Raw genomic sequence first — 22,386 nt, forward strand, 5'->3', positions numbered from 1 at the left:
CTGACTGCAACTTTTACTGGCTGATGTGCGCTGTCTTGTCCTGCCTGCCCTAACAGGTCACACATAACAGGGTTTTGAGAACCTCTGCTGGAGAGAACAGCAGGTTCTGCTCCTGCCAGTCCCTTAATGTGGATTTTTTGGTGGTTTTTGGATTTTTTTCCCTTCCTCACTTGGAAAAACCTTGTGCTCAGGAGCACTAGAGCTCTGGGACCAGCAGCCATCTGCAAAGTAGTTTGCCAGAGATTGCCAAGGGAGCCCCAGTAGCAGAAGGGAGAAGACAAGAAGGGTCCAGGAGAGGGTCCGGGCACAAGGCAGCAGCCATAGCTGGGCTGTGTGTAGAACAGAAGCTAGACAGAGGGAAGCAAGGGGGTTCTTCAGGGGCCAGAATGCCTCACCATGACTCCGCTTGCAGAAGTTCTGAGATCAGTGGAAACGAGCACGAGTAGCATCAAGATGTGCCAGCCTGTCTTCATGGGAAGAAGCTCACTTAATGGAAACATTCCTTCTTCCTTCAGAGTCCTTTTGCAGTTCTCTTCAGTAGCAAAGAGCTCTTATCCATTCCAGCTTATGCATTCTGTGTGTTAACTCTTCTTGTGCCCCTGTTTTGTTTAGTTGCCATTAGCTTTTTGTCAAAATGTTAAGAAGTAATAATAACCGAAGTCATTACTTCCAGTTTTCCTTGAAAGATCTGGGTAAAATGCACCTTCTCTGTAGCAAATCTCCTTTGACCTGCTGCAGCATATCTGTCTGGTGGTGTTTTGGTCTAGGCATGAAGGGGAAAGGAGAAGGAAAACTGCTTCTCTTTTATAAATGGGCAATGCATATAGTGGAAGATCAAAAGCCCCCTGGTCTCACTCTTTCGCCCTAATAGGGATTCTTGCTGTGGTGTTAGTTTGCATGCCATACAATAACGTCTCTGCAGCTTCATCCCATAAGGACTGTGCCTCATCTGTTTGCCTCTTTTTCACAAGCCTGTTGATATAAAGCATTAATCATTCAAATATTAATAAAGAAATAATAGTCCTGGCTGTTGCTAACTATCTGATTTCCTTTCTTTTTCTTTTTTCCTTTTTTTCCCCTGTGCACATTTTCTTTAGCTTGAAATGGCGATTGAAAACCTACAAAAAAATGAAGGGATTACATCACACAAAAGCAGTTTGCTCAACAGCCATGTAAGTTACAATCGGAATTTACAACCTTTTTCCTGCTTTGGTAGGAGCATTATTTGTAGCCCTTTGGTGTATTCAACAGCACGAGCCACTCAAAGCAGCCTGGGATTCAGCTGTGCTGCCCAAAGCAGCCCATTCCCAGGAAACAAGAATCTGCGAGAAGTGCCATGATGTTCATGTTTGTTTATGAGATGCTCTGGATTCTGTGAACTGCTTCTACCCTGTGTTTGTTTATTTCATCTGCCTTGCAATGGAAATTGCTGGCAATTAGATAAACACATTTGAGGGATTCCTTTCCTTTCAGTGGAATTGAAAGATAGCTGAAAAATAACTCACAATTCTACAGTGATAACTTGGCGTGAATCATGACAGATATCCCTTAGATAGTGCGTACCAAAAGCCCGCTCCTGTGAATGCCTTTATTGCCTCTTTCGGTGCCTCAGGGAGACCGTTACTGATACAACGCTATGCTAAATCCATTTGCTAGACCTCTCTCTTCTCACTATGCCAACAATTTCCCTGCTTTGTGTGAAGTTCGCACTATTCTACTGGGCCTTCTGCATCATGGTTTATGGCTCCCATGCAGTAATGCTTAACGGTGAGCACATGCTTGTGTGAGATTTAAAGGGTCTAATTCAAGTCCTGTTGAAGTCATTGGACTTGCCTTGACTTCATTATGTTTTGGATTAGGCTGAAGCATGTTCTGCACTGATAAATCACAGCGCACAAAGTGGTACTTCTTTATTCTAACAAATTTCCCTTTGCTTTGTATTTGGGGGCAGATCTGTTGTCATTCTTAGGTCCTGCAAAAAAAATCTTTGCCATCTTCACCCTAGAGAAATAGCCTGAGAAAATGAGAGGAACATTAAACCTAACAGTCTGATTCTCTTAAGCCGATGTCGAACTCCAAGCCAGGGCTCCTGGATGAGCTCGATCCTTATTTCAGCTTCTAGAAATTGAAGGTTTCTTGTTGTAGTTGGGGAAACACAAACTTGCAGAATCAGGCTGGTAGTTCCTGTTCTGAGCATCTCTGTGCATCCTTCCTGTCCCAGGCTGTGGCTGTGCTCTCACGCCCATGCTGTGCCCCGAGTGCCGCGCAGATTTGTCTAAGGATAACGTAGGTCTGCGGAATTTTTCTTGTTTGTCCCAGTGCAGAAAGGGACAGAGCAGAGCAGGACAGGGTGGGTCATGGTGTGGTATTGAAGGAGGTTTGAAAAAAAGCAGGAAAGGGGCAGAGGAAAGAAAGCAAAGATAGAAAAGAGATTTTATCTGACCGCAGGCTGCGCAGGATGGAGTTGGGGCCCGATCCAGCCTCTGATCAGATTTTCCCCACCCTTGTCTTGCAGGGTAGAAGTAAAGAACTTAATGTCTCTCTTCTCAGGTCATGGTTCATAGTTTGGCATAAGGCTTAAGATCTCTTACAAATTCTAAAGCAAACAAACTACTTCCTGAGCGTGTGTTTACACATCAGCTCTCTGCTGAGGATGTCGGTCCAGACACAAGCAACGTGCTGTCCTCGGCAGCTCCAGGGCTGGGGTGGGTAATTCCCTCTGCCAAGGTGCAGAGCCTGAGCCAAAGAAACCTGCGGGGCCTTTGCTGCCCCGTGCACCTCCAGTGTCCTTGCTCTATGTTCCCAGAGCATGGAGCGATGTCTGCAGACATGTGGGAATAATGAGGAGGTGATGGTATGAGCAGTGCCCGTAGGAAATGGAGCACATTGCAGAACTGGATCAGGCAATTTCTTTCCAGAGCTGGAGGAAGGTCGGTGCCATTGCCCAGGGAGGTTGCACAGCCTCTGCCTGAGGAGTTTTTCAGGACTCGACTGACTGAGCCATCTAACTGGACTGAGGGACCTGACCGCCCTTGGAAGTGAGCCCTGCTTTGGGTAGGAAGTTGGACTGGAATCATAGAATCATCATAGAATGGTTTGGGTTGGAAGGGACCTTTACAGGCCATCTAGTCCAACCCCCCTGCAATGAGCAGGGACATCTTCAACCAGAGCAGGTTGCTCAGAGCCCTGTCCAACCTGACCTTGAATGTTTCCAGGGATGGGGCATCCACCTCCTGGAGACTGGAGACTGCCAGAGGTTGCTCCCAACCGCAATGTATGGAACAGCCCAATGAGCGTGCAGCACTGAACCTCTCTGCACGTGGTCCCTGGCACGTGCTGTGTTACAAGGGTTTCTGCTATCTGGGAAGTTGCAGTTCCCATCTCTTTATGTTAAAAAACAAACAAACAAAAAAACAGACAGATAATTACCTGTCTCAAGTGCTTGTGTGACTGACACACGATATTGTCAGGCTTGCGCATGAGAACCAGAAAGTGGAGCAGGTGGTGACTGTGATTTGTCAAGGCTGAAAGCAAAATATGAGCTTGACAAAAGCTAGTAGCCGAGGAAGTTGTGAGATAACACTAATTGCGCTATTAATTGTGACTTAATTGCCTTTAGTCTTAAGGTTGCAGAGTTTTTCAGTAAGTGTTCTGTCCCTTGTTATAAATTCCACATTTTGCAAATCTGTAAATTCTTGGGATAATGGTTTATTTTGTTGCCGTCAGCAGATGTTTCATGCCAGGAATCTTTGTTTTTTTTAAAAAAGAGGAAAACTAAAGGTGTCTCAGTCAAGAGGGAATTTTTTACCTAATGCTGTTTAAACAAAGTCAATGTGAAATGGAGCCACACTTGATAACTTAATTTAGCTTCAAAAACTCTCTGAGAGGTTATTTAAGTGCACTTGAAATATCAAATTTGGAAGCCTAAGCTAATGTTAATACCCCAGTGACACATGATGTTTCTAATGAAATCATGTCATTCTATTACTGTTACTGAAAAAGCTCTGCTCACAAGTGTACTCCAGAGTTGCTGGGTCAGAGGATTACTTCTTTGCCAATTATGAGCTTGTAGATGATGCAAAGAAATTTGAGAAAAATGACTACAATTTTTCTACACGAGTGCCTAAAGCTAAGCACATAAGGAAGTAGTTGGATGCTATAACCTGCCTGAGGCCCTGCGGCTCTTAGATATCCATAGCACTCGTAGGAGTACGGGGAAAACGTATTCTTTCCTTACTGCCTGTAAAACAAAAAAAAACCAAAAAAAACCCCAAAATAAACCCCCATTATACCAATATACCCCAATAAACCATTGGACTTCTTCCTTGTGGGTGAATGCCTCGTAGGTAGGTGCTGATGGAGTTTTTCCCCTGAGGAAAAGATCTTACCCCCAAATGGTGTTTAGGTGGGAACACCTAAAATGAGACTGAACAGAGAAGAAGGAAAACTGTTAAAGGGAATAATTCTGCCTTGGCCGGGGGCGGAATGGAATGACCTAATGAAAGATGAATCTCCTGCTTGGTGGAGAAAGGCAGGTGATACTGGGGCTTGTGCTCATGTACACGGATGGCTCGGGGCTTAACTGTGCAAGGGACCAGAGCTGACAGGCACTTGTTCTAGAAAAAAAGAGACTTTTCAAGAAAATATGTATGTTTGCTGAAACTTTAATTGCAAAAGATCGGTGGTGTTGAGCAGGGAGCTCCTGGTGCGAGGGAAGCGTTTGTCGCCGTCGCTGAGCTCAGGATGCTCGGCAGGCACACGGGTGGTCCAGGGTCTGTCCTAACTCTGAGCTGGACTAAGCGGGGACTTAGGAACCTGCTCCTCTTAGTCTCAGATAAAAACACCTTAAATATGAACCACAAATGTGTATCTTCATTGGTTTCTTTTTCATAGAAGTGTCCATAAGAAAACCTCTCCAAACCTGGACCTCCAGGAAAAAAAGGTTTTTTCTTTTCTCAGACAGCCCCGGTATCACTTTTTCCATCTTTAAAGAGCCATCCTTGAAGTGAACAAGGACAAGGTTTTTGCTAAAGAATATTTTTTTAAAATTAACAGACAATAGAAACAAAGTTAAAGTAGAAATGAAATGGAAATGTTCCCTTGTAGTGCCTATAACAAACAAAGCAGCATATGGCTGCATAGTGATTTTATTGGAACCTGATCGTAGTGAAAACAGAAATGAAGCTGTAGAATATCTTGTCATTGTCACAACTGAGCAAAATTCAAAAAGTAAACAGAATAAGGGATACAAATGGAAAGAATCTTTACTGTTCTCATTTTAAGTTCCCGGTCTGTTATTACTAATGCAGGAAGAGCAAAAATCATGTTTTGAAAATTATTTATATTCTGACAGATTTCTTTTTAAAATTCTTTTGTGAGTTTCGTAATAGATTTCTAATTCAACAATGGGAGTTCATATTGTGAAACTCTGTAATGTTTAAAGGAATATAAAAAGACACTTGCAGAAGAAGAAAGCTGGAAGATGAAGGGAATATTCTAGAAATATCTGGGATTAGACTAAAAATGTCCAGGATCAAATTGGAATAAGAGGGTTTTACCTATATCTGAATTTTCCATAGTAACATGCAACTTTTTTTTTTAAGGCTTGGAATTAGCACAAGTTTAGAAAATAAATAGCTGATCCACATTCAGTATCTTCCAGAGGATAAATAAAATAAATGGATAAAAAAAAAGAACCTTGTTAATAATTAATCTTTTAAATACAGGAGATGGGCCAAAATTAGCACAGATGTGGACTGCTTAAAAACTGAGCTCCTGCTGGTCTTTTATGTCAAAAACACTGGGGTTCACTTTTGTTAGAGATAGTTTAATGGGTGGGGAACAGCTTTTTGGGGCTTCCCAGGATGTCTCTTCTGCAGATGAGAGCACGAAGGGACACGGATCCTTAGCAAACACCACCTCTTAGGGCTGCAGGGTTTGGAGGTCAGAAGGATCTTCATCTGTGGAAGAACACATCAAAGAGTGTCTTAGGTGATGGGTAACTGGAGGAAGGTGGGAAGGTGACAAGCAACTCTGTGAAAAGCAGGACAGAGGGGAAAATGGCCAAGAGGTTTTTCTTCTTCCAGCTGTGGCAGCCCCTGGTCTGCCCCAAAGGCCACCAAAACTGATGGATCCAGTCATTTAAACTTGTGATTGCTTTGGATCAAACCCAACTAATGAATGAAATAGCTTTAACTGTACAGCTTTGGATTCAGCTCATTTTGTGTAGCAGAAGTTTAAATTTGGATATGTGAATGACAACCACAGAACATGTATTCATAGGTGCTGTAAAGCTTTTGTGTGAGAGCAGAATTGGATATGAAATACATAAACTGAAAATAACTCAATGGAGTGAGGTGTCAGAGATGTCATTGCACATTTCAGGTTGTATTTTCACAGAGTTATTGATATAAAACTCAAGCAGAGTGGTGAATTGGGGTCCCAAAGTTTCACCAAGAGAATGAACATTTTCTACCAAATGAACATTTTCTACCGAACATGGTAGAAAAGAGACAGATACTGGAGTACAAGTGGACAGGACTTAAGCGTAGGCCAACTTGTACATCCATGTGCATGATTAAATCCCGCTGATTTCTAGACTAAGTTTGTGCTTAATTACAATGTGTGCTAGAACTATTTGTTGTAAGGAGATGATGTGGCTAATATTTTGGCATCCATAACGTGAGTCTGTTTTGCCACTGATCTGGTGTGAATGCAGCTGCTTCTGGTGGAGCTGTGCCTCCTATGCATGCAGGGATGGAGGTCTGGGTGGAGAGGGAAGTCTTGAAAATGTTAATCCCAAATGACCCTAACGACAATGAAAGGGCTCTTACCAAAGCTATTGATTTTAGTCCATTTGTACATCTAGTTCCTTCAAAAACTCACTTAATATAACACTTACTTTATTGATGCTGAAGTCATTTAGCCAATTAAAGGAGACTGAGGTTTTTGTCTTTTTGCATTTTAATTCCTGTGCTGACATTGTGTGCCGGGCCTGCCCTTTCAGACTGGCTGGGTATAAATAATTTATATCTAATTGCAAACTTTAATCAACAGAAATGTCAGAAGAAGTTCAGACAGTAAATTTTGAAAAATAGATGGAACACCTCAGATTTTTAAGGTTGCTTTGGTAACCACTAATTTTATTGTTAAGTGAACAGTTGCAGACATGCCAATCTTCAAATTAATAAAGACTTTGCAGCATATTTGGTTCTCCTAAAATTTATTCCTCTGAGGCAGTACCTTAACATCTTTATTCTTGGAAAACTTGAGTTCTTACAGCTTTATTTTGGCTCTGCAGGAATTAACCTGAATCTGAGGTGGACACTGCGATGGCAGGCAGACTATGTTTTAATGTTCTTTCAAAATCTGACAGCATTTTTGTTGGGTTATTAGCTTTGGTCTGGGGGTCCTTTCACTTTTATAAAAATGCAACTGGCATAAGTTATATAAATTAACTTATATAAATCAACTACCTAGCATTAAGTTCTCTTGAACTCTTAATGTCAGATGGGCTCTTCTGACATTTAAGCATTGACATTGTTTTATGCAGCCCATTCCAGCTCTCTTTAGACTTTCATGTGTTCTTTATTTATTCATGTTTTCCGTACATAAAGCTCCAGTGGTTGTTGGACAACTATGAGACAGCGGAAGGCGTCAGCCTTCCCAGGAGCTCTCTCTACAACCATTACCTGCGGCACTGCCAGGAGCACAAACTGGATCCAGTGAACGCCGCTTCCTTTGGAAAACTGATCCGGTCGGTGTTCATGGGGCTGAGGACTCGCCGCCTGGGAACCAGGTTGGTATGAATCTACATTTAAATAAAAAAAAAAAACAACCTACAACTTCTCTCACAGATACTGAGAACCTACCGAGCATCATTTAGCAGGCGCAGGCCTTTCTTCTGAGATCTACAGAAACAACCAACTATGATCTTCTGGGAAAAAAAATTGCTATTCTGAGGCACAGAAGTAATTTCCGTGTGTTGTGAGGCAAAGCTGCCTTCTCACAGAATCAGCGTTGTGAGCGGCTTGACAATACAGTTATTTTCAGACACGCTCCAGGTCTCTGGTGACAGTGCCTTGTCCATCCACACAGTGGAATTTGGTCTAAGTCCATTTCCTAAGGAGTATAAGAATATTTTATTTGAACCTAGGCTTCTTCTCATTCCATTACTGTCTCAAAAAGATGAAGTAACTCGTCTTCATGATTGCTGCTGTCAGCTGCAGAGCCCAAAATTCTGGTGCGGTGAAGTGGTTTTTCCCTTTGGGTCCAGTAAAGTTCCTCCATCACGTATGAGAACATAACCTGTGCCAACATCTTTGATGCAGACAAGCTGTACAGATTAAATTCCCAAAACGGCAGGCTGAATCTTGTGACAGGATTTTTTCTTTTAAAACATCAAAGATCCATATGATGTTACAACAAAAGCGTACCATAAGAAAGTATACTTGCTGTAATTACATACGTGTCCTTCAAGAGAGCATCCCAAGTATCTGCACAGCTTGCACAGCTGAGTTTGCATTTTATCCCAGCTTCTAATTTTAAAAAAGTAGCTAATACACTAGAGAAACAGTGATTGCTCTGATTGTGTAAGATTTTATAATAAAATTCAAGCTTAGATATTTGGGCTTCTGAACGAGAACAAAACCAGATGTGTCCTGGGCATTCCACAGCTGGAATGTGGAGGCAACAGTCGTAGGAAGAGCAGGGGAGAGTTTGGATTTCTGTAGATTGGTTCAAGTGCAAGAGCGCTGAAATAATTTATTTAGAGGAGAGAAATTCTTTAATCCCATCAAGGATTAAAGAAAAAGCAAACAAGCAAAAAACCCACTTAAAATTGCAAATGTGCAGGCTGGGGAGGATACAGTAAACCTCAATAAATATGGAAATAGCTGTCTACCATTATTTTTTTATTAATTCATTTAGATTATAAATGTTATTTAATTTGCAGGCACTTAAAATCACTTAAGACATGGCCGAAGCGTACTTCATACCTGGGCAGTCAGTGCATGTAAAACCCTTTGGTACAGTGACAGAGTGAACGATTCAACTGTCCCCTTGAAAAGAGAAAATTCCCCCAACAAGGAAGGAAGGGTTAATTCTTTGACAAATATTCCTCTCTTAATTTTCTCTATGTAATTTTCCAATGGGAAGCATCATTGGATTTAAGGTGCCTCCAGACCCTGTCATAGTGACACAGCAAATGAATTTTAAGCAACCCCAATAAGAGGGCTCTGGAGACCCTGCTGCTGCTCCCCTGGCTCCGGCTTCTCTCCTACCAAGGGCTCAGCTCAACCATTGTTAGCGACAAATTGGCGAAAGCCAAGTCGGACATACAGTCGTCATGTATCCATGGCTGCATAATTGTCCTCCTCACTCCCAAAAGCAGATGTTGGGGATTGAAAAATTCCAGTTTGGTGGAAAAAGTTTAACTGACACATCTGTCTAATGTGATGGAAAGGCATTCGCCTAAGGAGCATAACAGCAGTTTTACTGACCAGCAAAAGAAAAAGAATTACAACTTCTTTTGCTTGCAAAAAGCTTTCAGTTCTTACAAAAACTACAAAAATGAGCAACTCCAAGAATAAAGCCACATCAAAGCCTGTTGCTGTTGCTGTGAAAATGCTGGCAACAGAAAGACATTTTTCTTATCATAGTTGACTATTCAGTCAGGTTTGTTTTATCCAAGTCTAGATAAAGATGGAACTTTGTTTTTATGGAAAAAACAAATCCTTAAACCCTAATCAAATAGCAAAGTGTCCCTTGAGGTCTTTCTGTCATTCTGTTTAATAACACTTAGTATTGTAACACTTGTCTTTTCTTCTCCAGTTACCATGGGTTACTTGGAACAAACCTTGCCGGGTTTTAAATGTGGATGTCACTGAACTTTGCGACATGTGGTTTTAAATTTTATAGGGGATGATGGCATTCATTAGTTCATTAGTTCAGCCATTCAAATAGCTCTTGGCAGCAAACCGACATGTGCTGCAAGAAGTAGGGTGTATTGTCAAAACAAGCCTAAGAGTAAATTGCAGGGCTACGATGTCCCTTCCATTGACTAGCTTACACTGAGCAATTTCAATGCTGATACTTCCAGGGGAAACTCCAAATATCATTATTATGGGATCCGTCTAAAGCCAGAGTCTCCGCTGAACCGTTTGCAGGAGGACACTCAGTACATGGCAATGAGGCAGCAGCCCATCCACCAGAAGCAAAGGTAGGTGCTCCCAGCGTCTTGGAGCTCACCCGCGATGCCCCCTGACGCTGTCATGGGCAAGGGTCCTTTCCCAAAGAACGCAGCAGACCGCATCTTGGGACTTGGGACCTTGCAAAGGGAGCATGTTGAGGCAGTTCAAACCCAAGTGTTGCTGAAGTGCCAGAGCTGAGCTGTGGAAGAGGCGGCTGCAAGTCACTGGCTGCTCTGAGTAGTGGAAGGGTCCAAAACCAATTCTGGTAGATGCTCCATCCCTCGAAACATTCAAGGTCAGGTTGGACGGGGCTCTGAGCAACCTGATCTGGTTGAAGATGGCCCTGCTCATGGCAGGGGGGAGGGACTAGACGACCTTTAAAGGTCCTTTCCAACCCAAACCATTCTATGATTCTATGAAACAGCATTTATCTGCCTATTCTGTTTGCCAGCGGCTTGATTCAGCCCGCTGCTATGGAGAATGCCACCGTATGTGCTGCTTTTCATGGCATCCCTGTGACCGAATTGTTTTAGGACCTCAGCTATGGAGTTATTTGTGCCAAATCAGTGTAAAGGACGTGGGGGCTTGTGTTGTGTTTGGGTGGATTTTGGGTTTTGTTTGGGGTTTTTTTTTGTGCAAAAGCGCAAGTTAAATAGTTCTGTGGTGAGTCTTGTGTCTGAGTAATTTTGAATATAAAACACAATGTGCAAAGGAATTTGGAATTGTCCCCTGGAAGCACAGACACTTCTGGTTCTTGCTGGAGTGAAGAAGGAGCAGAAGAATTTATTTCTTCAGCTCCCAAACAGAAAATAAATGCAAAAGTCAGCTCCTGAGACAGAGTCTGCGCTCTGGCACCCACTCCAGCTCTGCTTCTAATTTTCTTTTTTTTTTGGTGTCACCTTGGGCAAACTTCTTAACCCCTTTAATTCTGTCTTGAGGAGTGCTTTTCAAAAGGAGGTTCCATTTTCCCCCTCCACTTGAGTAGATGATATAAATGGTCAGCCCTCAAAACGCTGGCCTTGAATGTAGCCTCATGTATTACATGACGAACGCAAAGGTCTGCATGACTGTGTTGCAAATAACATATACGTGTTTGCTGGTGCCTGTGTAAATCCCAAGCCACGCTCTAAATTTAGGTATAGACCAGCGCAGAAGATGGATGGCATGGCAGAGAGTGGGTCCAATAGTAACCCGCACACTACACCGGAGCAATCGGTTGCTGCTCAAAGTCAACATCATCAGCAATTCATAGGTGAGGAGACTGCTTTAATGTGTTAGATATCTCACATCTAGGCTTATAACTTTAAGAGGAAGGAAGGTCTTGTCCAGCAAGCCCCATCTCTTCTGCATTTGTTTGCTTTTCTAATAGATCTACAGTATTATAATAATATACATATATTTTATATATAATATATTCTAATAAGCTCTTGTAACATCACACTTGCTAAGTTTATTTGCTAACTCCTATACACACAGGAAGGCTTTTTCCTTGTACTGTCAGGTCTGTCGGTTCCCTCTAAGTATGTTTTTAATCCATCTGGTTTTATCCAAATTGGATGGACGGAGTGGAGGTCCTGAAGAGCCTTGCTAAGACAGGCAGCCGGAGGGAGAAGAGCGATTCTCTTCATTGCACAGGCTGCAATATGTATCCAATGCAGACGATCCATTCGGATCTTCTCCTTGGGAGATAAGCTGTCTGGCTTTGCTGGTCGTGGATCTACGTGTCTCCAGTAGAGATACCAAATCCTGGCCAGCTCTGAGCCTTCCCTGAAATACAATTGCTTCTGATATGTCTGCTGTCCAATTATATGTTCCACTGTACTCTCAAAATACCAGAGAGACATTTTTCAGGCTTCAGAGAAAATCTAATGGGAAACCCGCTAGATGAGGACAATGTATTCTTGTTTCTTTAATTACAGAGAGAAAGAAAACATTTTCCTTTCCACATTGAATAAATGGGCCACGGTTGTTCACTTTTTCCCAAGAATAACAGCATGAATTGGGAAAGTACTAGATAATCGGTCTCATTTCTCCTGTTTCATCCCCTGTTGAAAGCCACCAGCAAGAGCAGCACCTTGTACTCATCTGTAGTCCTGCATAACTGAGTGCTCCTAACTCTCACCATCTTTCCCAATCTTTTTTTTCCCCTAGATGTAACCCATGTCTTTCCCGAGTTCCCCGCCCCTGATCTAGCTAACGTCCTCTTACAAGAAGGGGTCACCATGAATGATGTGAAAACTCTGCAGCTTCTTTACAGGCGACACTGCGAGGTGATTATTTTGAATATTTTTAATTGGTTTATTAATTGATGTGGGACATAATTCGTGTGCTCATCTCATATCCTGCTCTTGGGAAAAGCTATAATAGGGAATGCTTGATTTGTTAGGTATTACAACTCAAATGTTGCACTTTATGTCACTTTTTCATTGTGTGACCTGTTTTATGTTACGTTGATTATTAAAACAATGCCCTTTCTGTTATTTTTCTTGTAAATCATTTAATCTAAATGGCAGCACATGAAATTTATGCTTACACTGTGTGACAGAATGCTAGCAGAGCAGCTAATGAGTTGTGTTCTTTGTTGTTAGGCGACTTTGGATGTTGTAATGAATCTTCAGTTTCATTATATTGAGAAACTGTGGCAATCCTTCTGGAGTCCTAAAACACCATCTAGTGATGGCTCTACTGCCCTGCCGTCCAGGTACACTGCTGTGCTTTGATTATTTCTGAATGATCCATTTTTTGGTGGTATTTGATCTTTTAAAAATGCATGAAGTATTTTCAGCTTCATTAAGCATTTTCAGTGCTTTGTAGGACTTGAAAGTATTTACTTCCCTGCAGAATCGTTACAAAGAGTGTCAGAAGTGTTTAATATCGTAATGACCGCACAAAGTTCAGACCTCCGAGGAAAGCATCTGCTCTGATTTTGTACATCTATGTGCCTTATATCTCCTGTAACAAGTGCTAATCCAAAATGCAGAGAGTGTTTGGATGGATGAGAACGGGATGATGCTTTCGTAAACGGTCAGCAACAGCAGACAGTAACGATTCCGTGTCGTTAGGTATCGGTCTCAAGTGGCATCTCAGACTCTGAGGTTTTAGTGACATCTAGACTGACTTGCTTCTTTGGATGGCTATCCAAATCTTTAAGTGCCTCATGTTTTGAGGCAGATAATGGCAAACGAAGTTGCTCTGATCTTTGTGCTCCTGCCTGACTTGTTGTTATTGCTTTTTCTTCATCCTTTATGCGTTGGTAGTCTGCTGCCAAGAGACAGGGGAATGGAAATAAGTGAAAATAGAGAAAATTGAAAAGGTGAAGGTTTCTTGTTAAAATTTGTATTAAAAGTCTATCCTGTCCACTTCTACAGATTATATAAGGACTTCCGATACTGACATTTTATATTCAGAAGAAAAACGGTAAAAGTTTGAGTAATAAGCAAATACCCCATACTAATCTGTAGAATATGGCCCTGTTGTCCTCAGTAGCTATTACCCAATGGATGTTTTCCCACAAAGAATCACTGTAGCTTTGTTTGATTCTTTCAAAATCTCTTTTACTTAAGGATGTAACTCCAAGGCATATTGCAACACCAGAGAGAGAGTACAAATAGGCTCCCTGGATACTGGAGGCAGCATTTCTGTAGGGCTCTGTCTAAACTAGCATATCTTGCTAAGGCTGTGTGCTCTAGTACCCCTCCATACCACTGCTAATAATCAAGATAGGTAAATAAAGCACTCCCTCCCCCTGCTTTATATATATACCAATATAAAACCAAAATATTATCAAAGTGGCAATCTGTTTGAAAGCATGATAAAATGCAGAATATGGTTCCACTTAACAGAAAGTTTAGGTACTTGATGGCCAGTTTCTCCATGTGAGTGTTCTAGGAGTATGCCTGTGGAGTTCATTTACAAAAACCGCTCAGGCAGAGGCTGTAAGTACCTCTTTATAGTATGTCCAAGGCTTGGCTTTAATGGTTTTGATGTAATGCATGGGGAAAGTCCCTTGCAAATTCCCAGTTCTCAGCGTAGTGTCTTAGCAGCTCTGCTTTGATGCTCTTGGCAGTGCATTAATGCTTCGGTTTTCTCTGCTTGCTGTTTAACCCAATATCTTATGCCTTAATCATGCAGAAAAAGTTTCCATACATCTATAAAGTGAAAATAATGCAAGCTTGATTGACCTCATTCAGTTAGAGATAATATGCTCTGTTCTCATCAAAACACCAAATCTTTTTCCTTTGGAAAACATTCAGCATTTGAAGGTGTTAAACACCTCAAAACCATTTGTAGGATCTGTCAATACTGGCTAGTCTGCTCAAAAAACATTCACTGCAAACATTTTGTCCCTACTGCTACAGCTGAGGAGGTTTAGAGCAGAGGAGAGAGGTGTGAAGGCTTTGGAAATAGCTGGGTCTGTAAGGAGGCACCAGCTAAGCCTTTGCTTGCTGAAATGACTGTACTGAAATACAATTCCCACTTCCACATGAACATGAGTGTGTGAAAGGCAACTGAGGCTAAAGATGGAAGAAGCGAAGGCCAAGCACCGGGACCTATAGATTTGAGGGAAAACTGTGGTCAGAGATCTGACCCCACGGACAGAGGGACGCTTGCAGTGTCAGCGAAGACTTGTACAAACAATCAAACATTTCCTTTTGAAAGAAACACGAATGGCTTTTTTCTGCTGAAAACTCAGGTTAGAAATTGAGAGGAATGGTGAATGCACTGAATGCAAACCTGCTACTAATGCTGCCTCCCTCCTCCTCCTCCCACAGCGATGAAGAACATGAAGGGACCCTCCCAAAAGATAAGCTGATCACTCTGTGCAAATACGAACCCATCCTCAAATGGATGAGAAGCTGCGATCACATCTTGTACCAGGCCCTGGTGGAGATTCTCATCCCAGATGTGCTCAGACCGGTACCCAGTGAGTATCCTGCGGCGTGGTCAGGAGAACACGGGTGGTCCCGACTCCTGCTCAGCTCCTGCTCCTCGCTGGTCTGAGTCACGGGATGTTGTGTCTGACAAACAGTGATCCATGACTCACTCGGTCTGGCTACCACTTGCCACAAAGATTTCCATTGTAAAAGCTGATTTACAGGTCTTTGGTTTGAATATAAACTAAAATATTATGGCAACAGCAATATTTCTCCTGCAGCATTGCTCTGCGTCGACAGTACTTTGTGGCCCCTGGAAATTCCCATGCTTTTTAAAATTTGGTTTATTGCATATCACATCTCCTGACTTTGACTAGAAGTCAAGGTAAAAGCATAAGCCTAACGCACAAGTAAGCACGGCTAATCCTTGTGAGATGTTTCCTTGGAGATCGTATCTTTGTTTATGCAGGACCATCCTGTCCCTTACTGCACCTCCTGGAAATTTGGGGTCAACTTTCGTTTGGGAGATTAGTGATGGGATATTGAGGGTTTTCGCTCTGATTTGGCTCCTCAGTGAAGCGCGTGCAGCAGTCTCCCCAAGGCCTCAACTCAGCCATAGACTAGGCTGAGCGGTACTGGAAAGCCATGTCCCTCTGAGCTGCTGTTGTCAGTCTACATGCTGGGGCACGTGTATTTCTTTAAACAGCATATTTCAACATTTGGAAAATGCTCAGAAGGACCATGAATAAGAAAAGGATAAGAGAGAATAAGAATAAGAAAATAAGAATAAGAATAAGAAAAGAATAAGAATAAGAATAAAAGATTAAGTTTGAGTAACATTAGAGAATAAGAATAAGAAAAGTTTGAGTGCATCTCAGGACCCAGCTGATTTCCTTGATGAAAGGAAATTGAGATCACAGCTAACCAGATGAGAGGCTGTGCTTTCCACAGCAGTCCCCAGCTAGAAAGTAGTGTCCAAAGATGATATGGAGCAGCCTTTCTAACTCTGCAGACTTCTTTGCAGGCACACTTACACAGGCGATTCGTAATTTTGCCAAGAGTTTGGAAGGGTGGCTGATGAACGCAATGAGTGAATTTCCCCCCCAGATTGTCCAGACCAAGGTAAGCAGAGGGAGCGCGGTGCAGGTCAGGGGTACAAACTGCGTGTGTGTGTTGCAGTTTTCCACAGTGATTGGAAGTCACTGCTGGGGTTTGGCCACATGTACTCTAGACTAGCACGAAGTAATGAATAATTATGAACCAAAATCAGCAAGGAGTGGGAGGACAGGTAGGGCAATTCCTTTGCACCAGAAGCTGATGGTGCTCTGTCCATTGAGCCATTCCCTTGTCCTGAAATTGCAGATAAAGCTTTCTGGAAGAAAATCTCTGCACTGGGATGAAGCTGTCCTACTAGAAAGTGCAGGACACCTCATGGACTGAATGGCATTGCAGAGTTTGAACCTAAGGCTCCTACTCCCCTTCACCTAAAGCCATGGATTCTTGCAGCCTGTTCTCACCTTGCTGGTCTCTGCTGGAGGCAGAGTGTGAAAACCTGTTAGTTTAAAGAAAAGAAATGCAGAGGCTGATTTGCAAGATGCAATAGATGCTGCAAAAGTGCTGCTCTGGAGCGCTTGTGTATGCTTTGGACAGCAGCACGGGTGGGACTGTGCAGGTTACCCCAGCTGATGTGTGCTGTGTGCTTGAGCTCAGCATTGAGAAGAGTTTGCCTTCCAGCCCCGTGGCCTCCTGCTCACGGTGCCCTGCGTGCTGTGTTGCAGGTCGGGGTAGTGAGTGCCTTTGCACAGACGTTACGGAGATACACATCCCTGAACCACCTGGCTCAGGCCGCCCGTGCGGTGCTGCAGAACACTTCCCAGATAAACCAGATGCTCAGCGATCTCAATCGGGTTGACTTTGCCAATGTGCAGGTAACTTATGGTATCTTTTCCTAGGTCATGTTGTCTAGAACTGGGACTCTATAATGGGGTTGTCTGCTGGTAACCAGCATCTTATTTGCAATACTAAGAAGCAATTAAATGAACAATTTAATGGGTTCGATGTTACTTTTCCAAGTAAGTTTGCCATCTCACTGTGGATGGTGGAGAAAGTACGAAGGAACTTCTGTAAGAAGTAGTGCTATCAACAATAATATAGTTCTAATAATAATATTGTACTGTGGTCCGGACAGATCGGAGGAGACATGATTCAGCACTGGTTTGGAGTCCTTGTCTCCTAGAAATGAAGTTGAATTCCTGGGTTGGGATGCAACAACCACGCAGGCTTGGCATGAGTAACTGTCAACCCTTATTCCCGAGCAGGAGCAAGCCTCATGGGTGTGCCAGTGTGAGGAAGGCATGGTACAGAAGCTGGAGCAGGATTTCAAGCTCACTCTGCAGCAGCAGAGTTCTCTGGACCAGTGGGCTAGTTGGCTGGATAATGTTGTTACTCAAGTCCTGAAGCATCATGAGGGCAGTCCCAGCTTCCCCAAGGCAGCCAGGCAGTTCCTGTTGAAATGGTCTTTCTATAGGTACATTTTCTTTCTCATTTTGGAGATATTTCTGCATCGGGCTTAGGGCATGTAAATAGCTCCTTGAAAAGCCAAGGCCAAGTTCTTTATTCCCATGCAACTCTGGTTAACTGTTGCTCTGCCCTGGTACAGAAGGGAGTGTTGCGTCTCCCGTATCCTTTCAGGATGGGGATAGGATACTGCCATCAACTAATTTCTTAAAGTGCTTTGATACTCTTGGGTTAGAGGTAGAAACAGAGCACTGTGTCCCACTGCCTTCAGGGTCAAGAATTCACATCAGCCGTGATGCAAGTGTAAAACACAACCCAAATATTTTGTTTCCCGGCCGTTTTCCAGCTCCATGGTGATCCGTGACCTCACCTTGCGCAGTGCTGCCAGCTTTGGTTCCTTCCACCTGATTCGCCTGCTGTATGATGAATACATGTTTTATCTGGTAGAGCATCGTGTTGCCCAGGCGACAGGGGAGACGCCGATTGCTGTAATGGGAGAGGTGAGAATTGTTTATTCCCTAGAAACAAACCCAAACTAAGCAGCGCTTAAAGAGACACGGTTGGTTCACAAACCGCAGTGTCCTGAACACGTTTCTATAACCATCTTTGCCGAAGGATTTACTGAGTTGTTTTGAGTGCCTGGCACAAGGATCCAGCTCCTTGAGCATCTTCCATCCTGGCTCGCTAATACCTGAGCTGGTGGGTTTTGGCGCAGTTGAGCATCAGCTGGGCTTCGGAGCCCTGCAGGAGGGAAGACAAGGATCTCCCCACTTCTCTCCATAACCTGTGGGTACCAACCCTGTCTTTGGGGTTCCTGCCAGAGCAAAGTCCCATCAAACACAAAAACTAAAGCAAGCAAAAAAAGGTCCAGAAGTTACTTTCCCTGCAACTTTCAGTGATACCGTTCACTAACTTCTTCAGGCCTCTGCAAGCTCCAGAGGTACACATGCAGTTAGCCACTCTCTCAATTTTTGACTTGAAGAAGAGAAGTGATGGGTTGTTTATGTTTGGGGGGGTTGTTTGGGATCTTTTTTAAGAAATCAGATAGCAAATCTGGCACCTGGCTTGCAGGCAGGCCCTGTCCTGCCTAGCTGAAGCCACTTCCAGTTTTTCACTCTGAAATGCCCAGGTTTAAAAGGCCCCAATCAACTGTGACAGCAATATAGAAACTACTGTTAGATTAAAACTGATCTCATTTGCTCCTTGAAGCTCATAACTCTTTTCTTCCTTCCATGGAGCTCATGTAGGGGAGCCAGACAAATCAATCGCATGCCTTTTGCTTTCCCTTCCCCTCCCATTAGACCCATGCTGTTGCCCCAAGTCGGCAGTGCTGCGAGTTCCCACTATTCCCTCCAAAACCTCAGTCTTTATTGATATTAGAGGAACATGAAAGGCAGAGAGTGGCTTCCAGCAAAACCTAGCTGTGGGAAGCTTTCCTCCTTCAGGTTTTGCCTTTCCTTCTTTAAACTCTTGCAATATTTCTGTTCTCCAGGAGGAGGCTGATTCTTCCCAGCAAAAGAGGATGAACTGTGTCCTTCTGTTTCCATTCCTCGCTTTATGACTCCTGCTCTCCTCAGTTCCTTCTGCTGCCCAGCTTTGCATGACTTTTCAGCATTATTGTTTTAGCAATTTAGTGTTTCAGACCTTGTCACAGAGGGAGACAACACATGTCCAGAACCCAATGTATTCCCAGCTCTCTGGGTACACTTGGCACCGTGGCCTTGCAAACCAAAGCACTTTTCTGACGTGAATGCAAAGGCTTTGCAGAGAGTTGCACAGAGGTGGATTGATGGTAAAGTCCCAGGAGAGGTGAATAGCTGGCATGTCTGAGCAGCTCCCCAACAGATGCAGAGGGCTGGAGAAAAGGCACCATCCTTTGGTCTGTGACAGCACTTGGTCATCACCTGGGAGACAGAAAAATTTCTCCCTTTGTTCCAGAGCTCGATCCTGCCCTGGATTGTTGTGTGTGGTGTTTGCCCAGAGGTTTAAATGCCAGTGACAGACTTTTCCCCAAAACATGTGGTTGGTTTTGCTTTCTGCTCTTCACCACCGGCACTGCTGATGCTTGTGGTTTCTCCTGAGCACTTAAGCTGCTTGTTAGAATTGCTTGGAAATAGATGCCAGCTTGCAGGTCTGGCGCCTTGGGTCTCCATAAGCCTCACTTACCTGGTAATTCCTTTTTCTTTCAGTTTGGTGACCTCACATCCCTGTCCCCAACACTACTGGACAAAGGTACCTCCTCTCCCTCAAGGGAAGTCCCTCTGGGCCAGGGTTGAATTGCTGTGGGAGGGGGAACCTCGTGCTGGCTCTTCCACCCTGCTCTGTTGGGAGAAGGGACCTCTTCCCCTCCGGTCGCCACTCTCATGCTGAGATGTGTCCTTTGCAGATGACATTAGTGACCTGGGCAGCGAGGTGGACACAGACTCCCGGAGCGTGGGGGAGCCGCTGGTGAAACGGGAACGCAGCGAACCCGGCCACTCGCTGCAGGAGATCTGAAACGGGGATCGGCTTTTCTCCAGCTGGATGAAGACATCCGGAGCCAGGTTTGACAGTCGCAAGCCTGAGTCTCCCCATATCTGCGTTATTAGTGCCTCTTAGTTTCTCTTTATGTTTACTTGTGTTTGAGGATGGGTTCTAGGGGTGAGCCCGGGTGGGCTGTGGGACAGGGCTGGTTTGTCCGCCTGCTTTCCTCCAGCATGACTGCTGGCTGGAGGGCGAAGGTCCAAAGTTTGCTACTGAGTGATCAAGCCTCCACGGTCAGCAGCAGATCAGATGTGCCTGGCTAGGAGAGGCTGTCCTCTCCAGCCTGAGCGAGGCGGGCGAACAAGGCTTTCTCTTTCAGGGAAGGTGGTTTGGGTTTCTTCCCCACTTCTCAGACTTCACTGTGATACAAACTTGAACCAATCAGTGCCCAAGAAGAAGGAAAAATACCTGACCCTTCTCCTCCAGCCTTTCAAGACAAGCTGTCCTGGCTCTGACTTTGCCAAATCATTCGTGCCGGGGAGCGCAGGACAGTTCGTCTCTCTTGTACCCGCCTGGGGAGAGGGCTCCAGGCTGCACATCCATCTGGTCCCGGTGGAGTGGTGCACGTGCACTCTCTGGGACTGACACATACGTGCTCTGGGACTGACACGTGCTCACTCTGGGACTACGGGACAAGCGTTCCCACCTGCTCCTGTGTCTCCCCAGCTGGGTTTTTTCATCGCTGGTCCGCAAATGCTCTTGGGACACTGTCAGGCCAGCTCAAGATACCAAAGGACTCTGAGGAAGCGGCAGCTGGTCGCAAAGCGTGTTCGTTGCCCCCTGTGCTCTGACGCCCATGGGCAATCCCACAGGCAATCCCATTGCCCGGGCAATCCCCATCCTTGCCAGGGTACCCAGGCAGAGGGGAACTGGTCCCGCATCCTGAGTTTTGTAAAATTCTCGCTTGATGTCCTTCTAAAATGTGGAAGGCAGGGTGCAGCTGCCTGCGGGGCTGCGTCCGGAGCATGGGCAAGGATGTGCGACTGCAGTGCCTTAGGCTGGGCCGGCGTGCCTGCTTCCCCCCAGCTCTGGGCGAGCCGGTGCAGCAGTGCCTGTTGCTCAGACTCTGATAAAATAAAACAGCCTATCCCATGTAGCACCGAGGGGCTCTCACGGGCCCCGCGTATGCTCAACACTACGGTGGCGTTTCCCCTTGCTGTATCGCTTCGCCTTCTCCTGCAGGGTCGTTGCGGTGGTGGCTCCCGTGGGGCTGAGCTGGGGGAGCTTCTGCTGCAGGGGGGTTTTATTCGCCCTTTCCGTGTCCTGTGGGTCTGGGCTGACGTGGACTACAGGGCAGCGGGGGGGGGGGTGGGGGGGTGGGGGCAGAATCTGTCATCAAGCCAAACTGCAAAAACAAAGCCCCGGGGCAAATCTTTCTGTGAATAAAGGCCGTGTCATAAATAGCTTTTATTATTATTCTTTCTAATGATACAGTATTTGATGTGAGCTTTTCCAGGGGCCTCGTGTACATTTGCATATCGGAGTATATTCTATCCAAATATATTATTTACTCATTCCGAATGGTACTAAGGTAGCTGTGACACTTGAAAAAATATTGCTAATGGAAAGTAAAAAGAAAGTGTGTATAGTGGCACATCTTTCCCTCTTACTGTCCCGTGCTGTTGTCTGTCAGGGTGATGTTTGTCTGTAAATGTCTCATATCAAAGTAGCAGGAGACAAGTGAGAAAGCTGGATTTATTTGTAAATAACGACAAGGAAAACTCCCTGGGTCAGAGTCCGCACTTCAGATCCTGCTGATGAGATAAGATGGTCTAAAAAAACAACTGAGCAACCAAGTCTTAAACTCCCCTGCTCCCACTGAGTGTGATATTAACTTCAGCTGGTGCATTGGCTCTTCTTTGCAGCCGCTACCGACCGAACCCAGCCATCTTCTGCTTACCACGGACGTGCAAATGAGATGCTCTGGAGCTCTGCAGCACTGTGCAAGGAGTCTGGATAACCACCTAAACCCGATATGCACAAAATTCCCAGCTAAACCTGAATAGCAATAAACATATATCAAATGCTCAGGCCTGTACAATAATTGTTGTGGTCCCATTTCTTCTTTTATCACTGAAAGGAGATGTCAGGGAGGTGCTGCAGCCTTGCAGCGTCAGGAGATGCAGGACCTGCCCAGTGCAGTCTAATTAAAGCAGTTTTGGCCAGGGATCTGGTGTCTGCAGGGAGGCAGATTCCCCATGAAACAGTGGCTGGTTTGTTGGGGTAATATGCCCATTACACCGGAGTTCATGGAGAGAAGAGGCTGAAGGATCAGGCTGCTG

At 44.5% G+C, this 22,386-nt stretch overlaps 1 protein-coding gene across 14 annotated transcripts in view; it reads left to right on the plus strand.

Moving 5' to 3' along the window:
* The window catches only part of RFX2 (regulatory factor X2), a 60,488-nt gene extending 38,338 nt beyond the window's left edge, over nucleotides 1-22,150 (plus strand). For 9 of the 14 annotated variants that reach the window (XM_072845514.1, XM_072845518.1, XM_072845515.1 and 6 more), the window contains 13 exons: nucleotides 1,098-1,172; nucleotides 7,617-7,798; nucleotides 10,100-10,219; nucleotides 11,327-11,442; nucleotides 12,342-12,460; nucleotides 12,779-12,891; nucleotides 14,963-15,114; nucleotides 16,089-16,186; nucleotides 16,843-16,992; nucleotides 17,383-17,591; nucleotides 17,928-18,081; nucleotides 19,771-19,813; nucleotides 19,968-21,407. In XM_072845514.1, coding sequence (XP_072701615.1) covers nucleotides 1,098-1,172; nucleotides 7,617-7,798; nucleotides 10,100-10,219; nucleotides 11,327-11,442; nucleotides 12,342-12,460; nucleotides 12,779-12,891; nucleotides 14,963-15,114; nucleotides 16,089-16,186; nucleotides 16,843-16,992; nucleotides 17,383-17,591; nucleotides 17,928-18,081; nucleotides 19,771-19,813; nucleotides 19,968-20,077 — 1,641 coding nt within the window. In that variant the 3' untranslated portion in view covers nucleotides 20,078-21,407. Of the gene's footprint in view, nucleotides 1-1,097; nucleotides 1,173-7,616; nucleotides 7,799-10,099; nucleotides 10,220-11,326; nucleotides 11,443-12,341; nucleotides 12,461-12,778; nucleotides 12,892-14,962; nucleotides 15,115-16,088; nucleotides 16,187-16,842; nucleotides 16,993-17,382; nucleotides 17,592-17,927; nucleotides 18,082-19,770; nucleotides 19,814-19,967; nucleotides 21,408-21,969 lie in introns of those variants that run through there. The other 5 variants (XM_072845511.1, XM_072845522.1, XM_072845509.1 and 2 more) reach the window with 4 other exon arrangements.
* Nucleotides 22,151-22,386: the final 236 nt, after the last annotated feature.

The sequence above is a fragment of the Ciconia boyciana genome, chromosome 24 (genome assembly GCF_034638445.1).
Source record: "Ciconia boyciana chromosome 24, ASM3463844v1, whole genome shotgun sequence".
Classification (NCBI taxonomy): Eukaryota; Metazoa; Chordata; class Aves; order Ciconiiformes; family Ciconiidae; genus Ciconia; species Ciconia boyciana.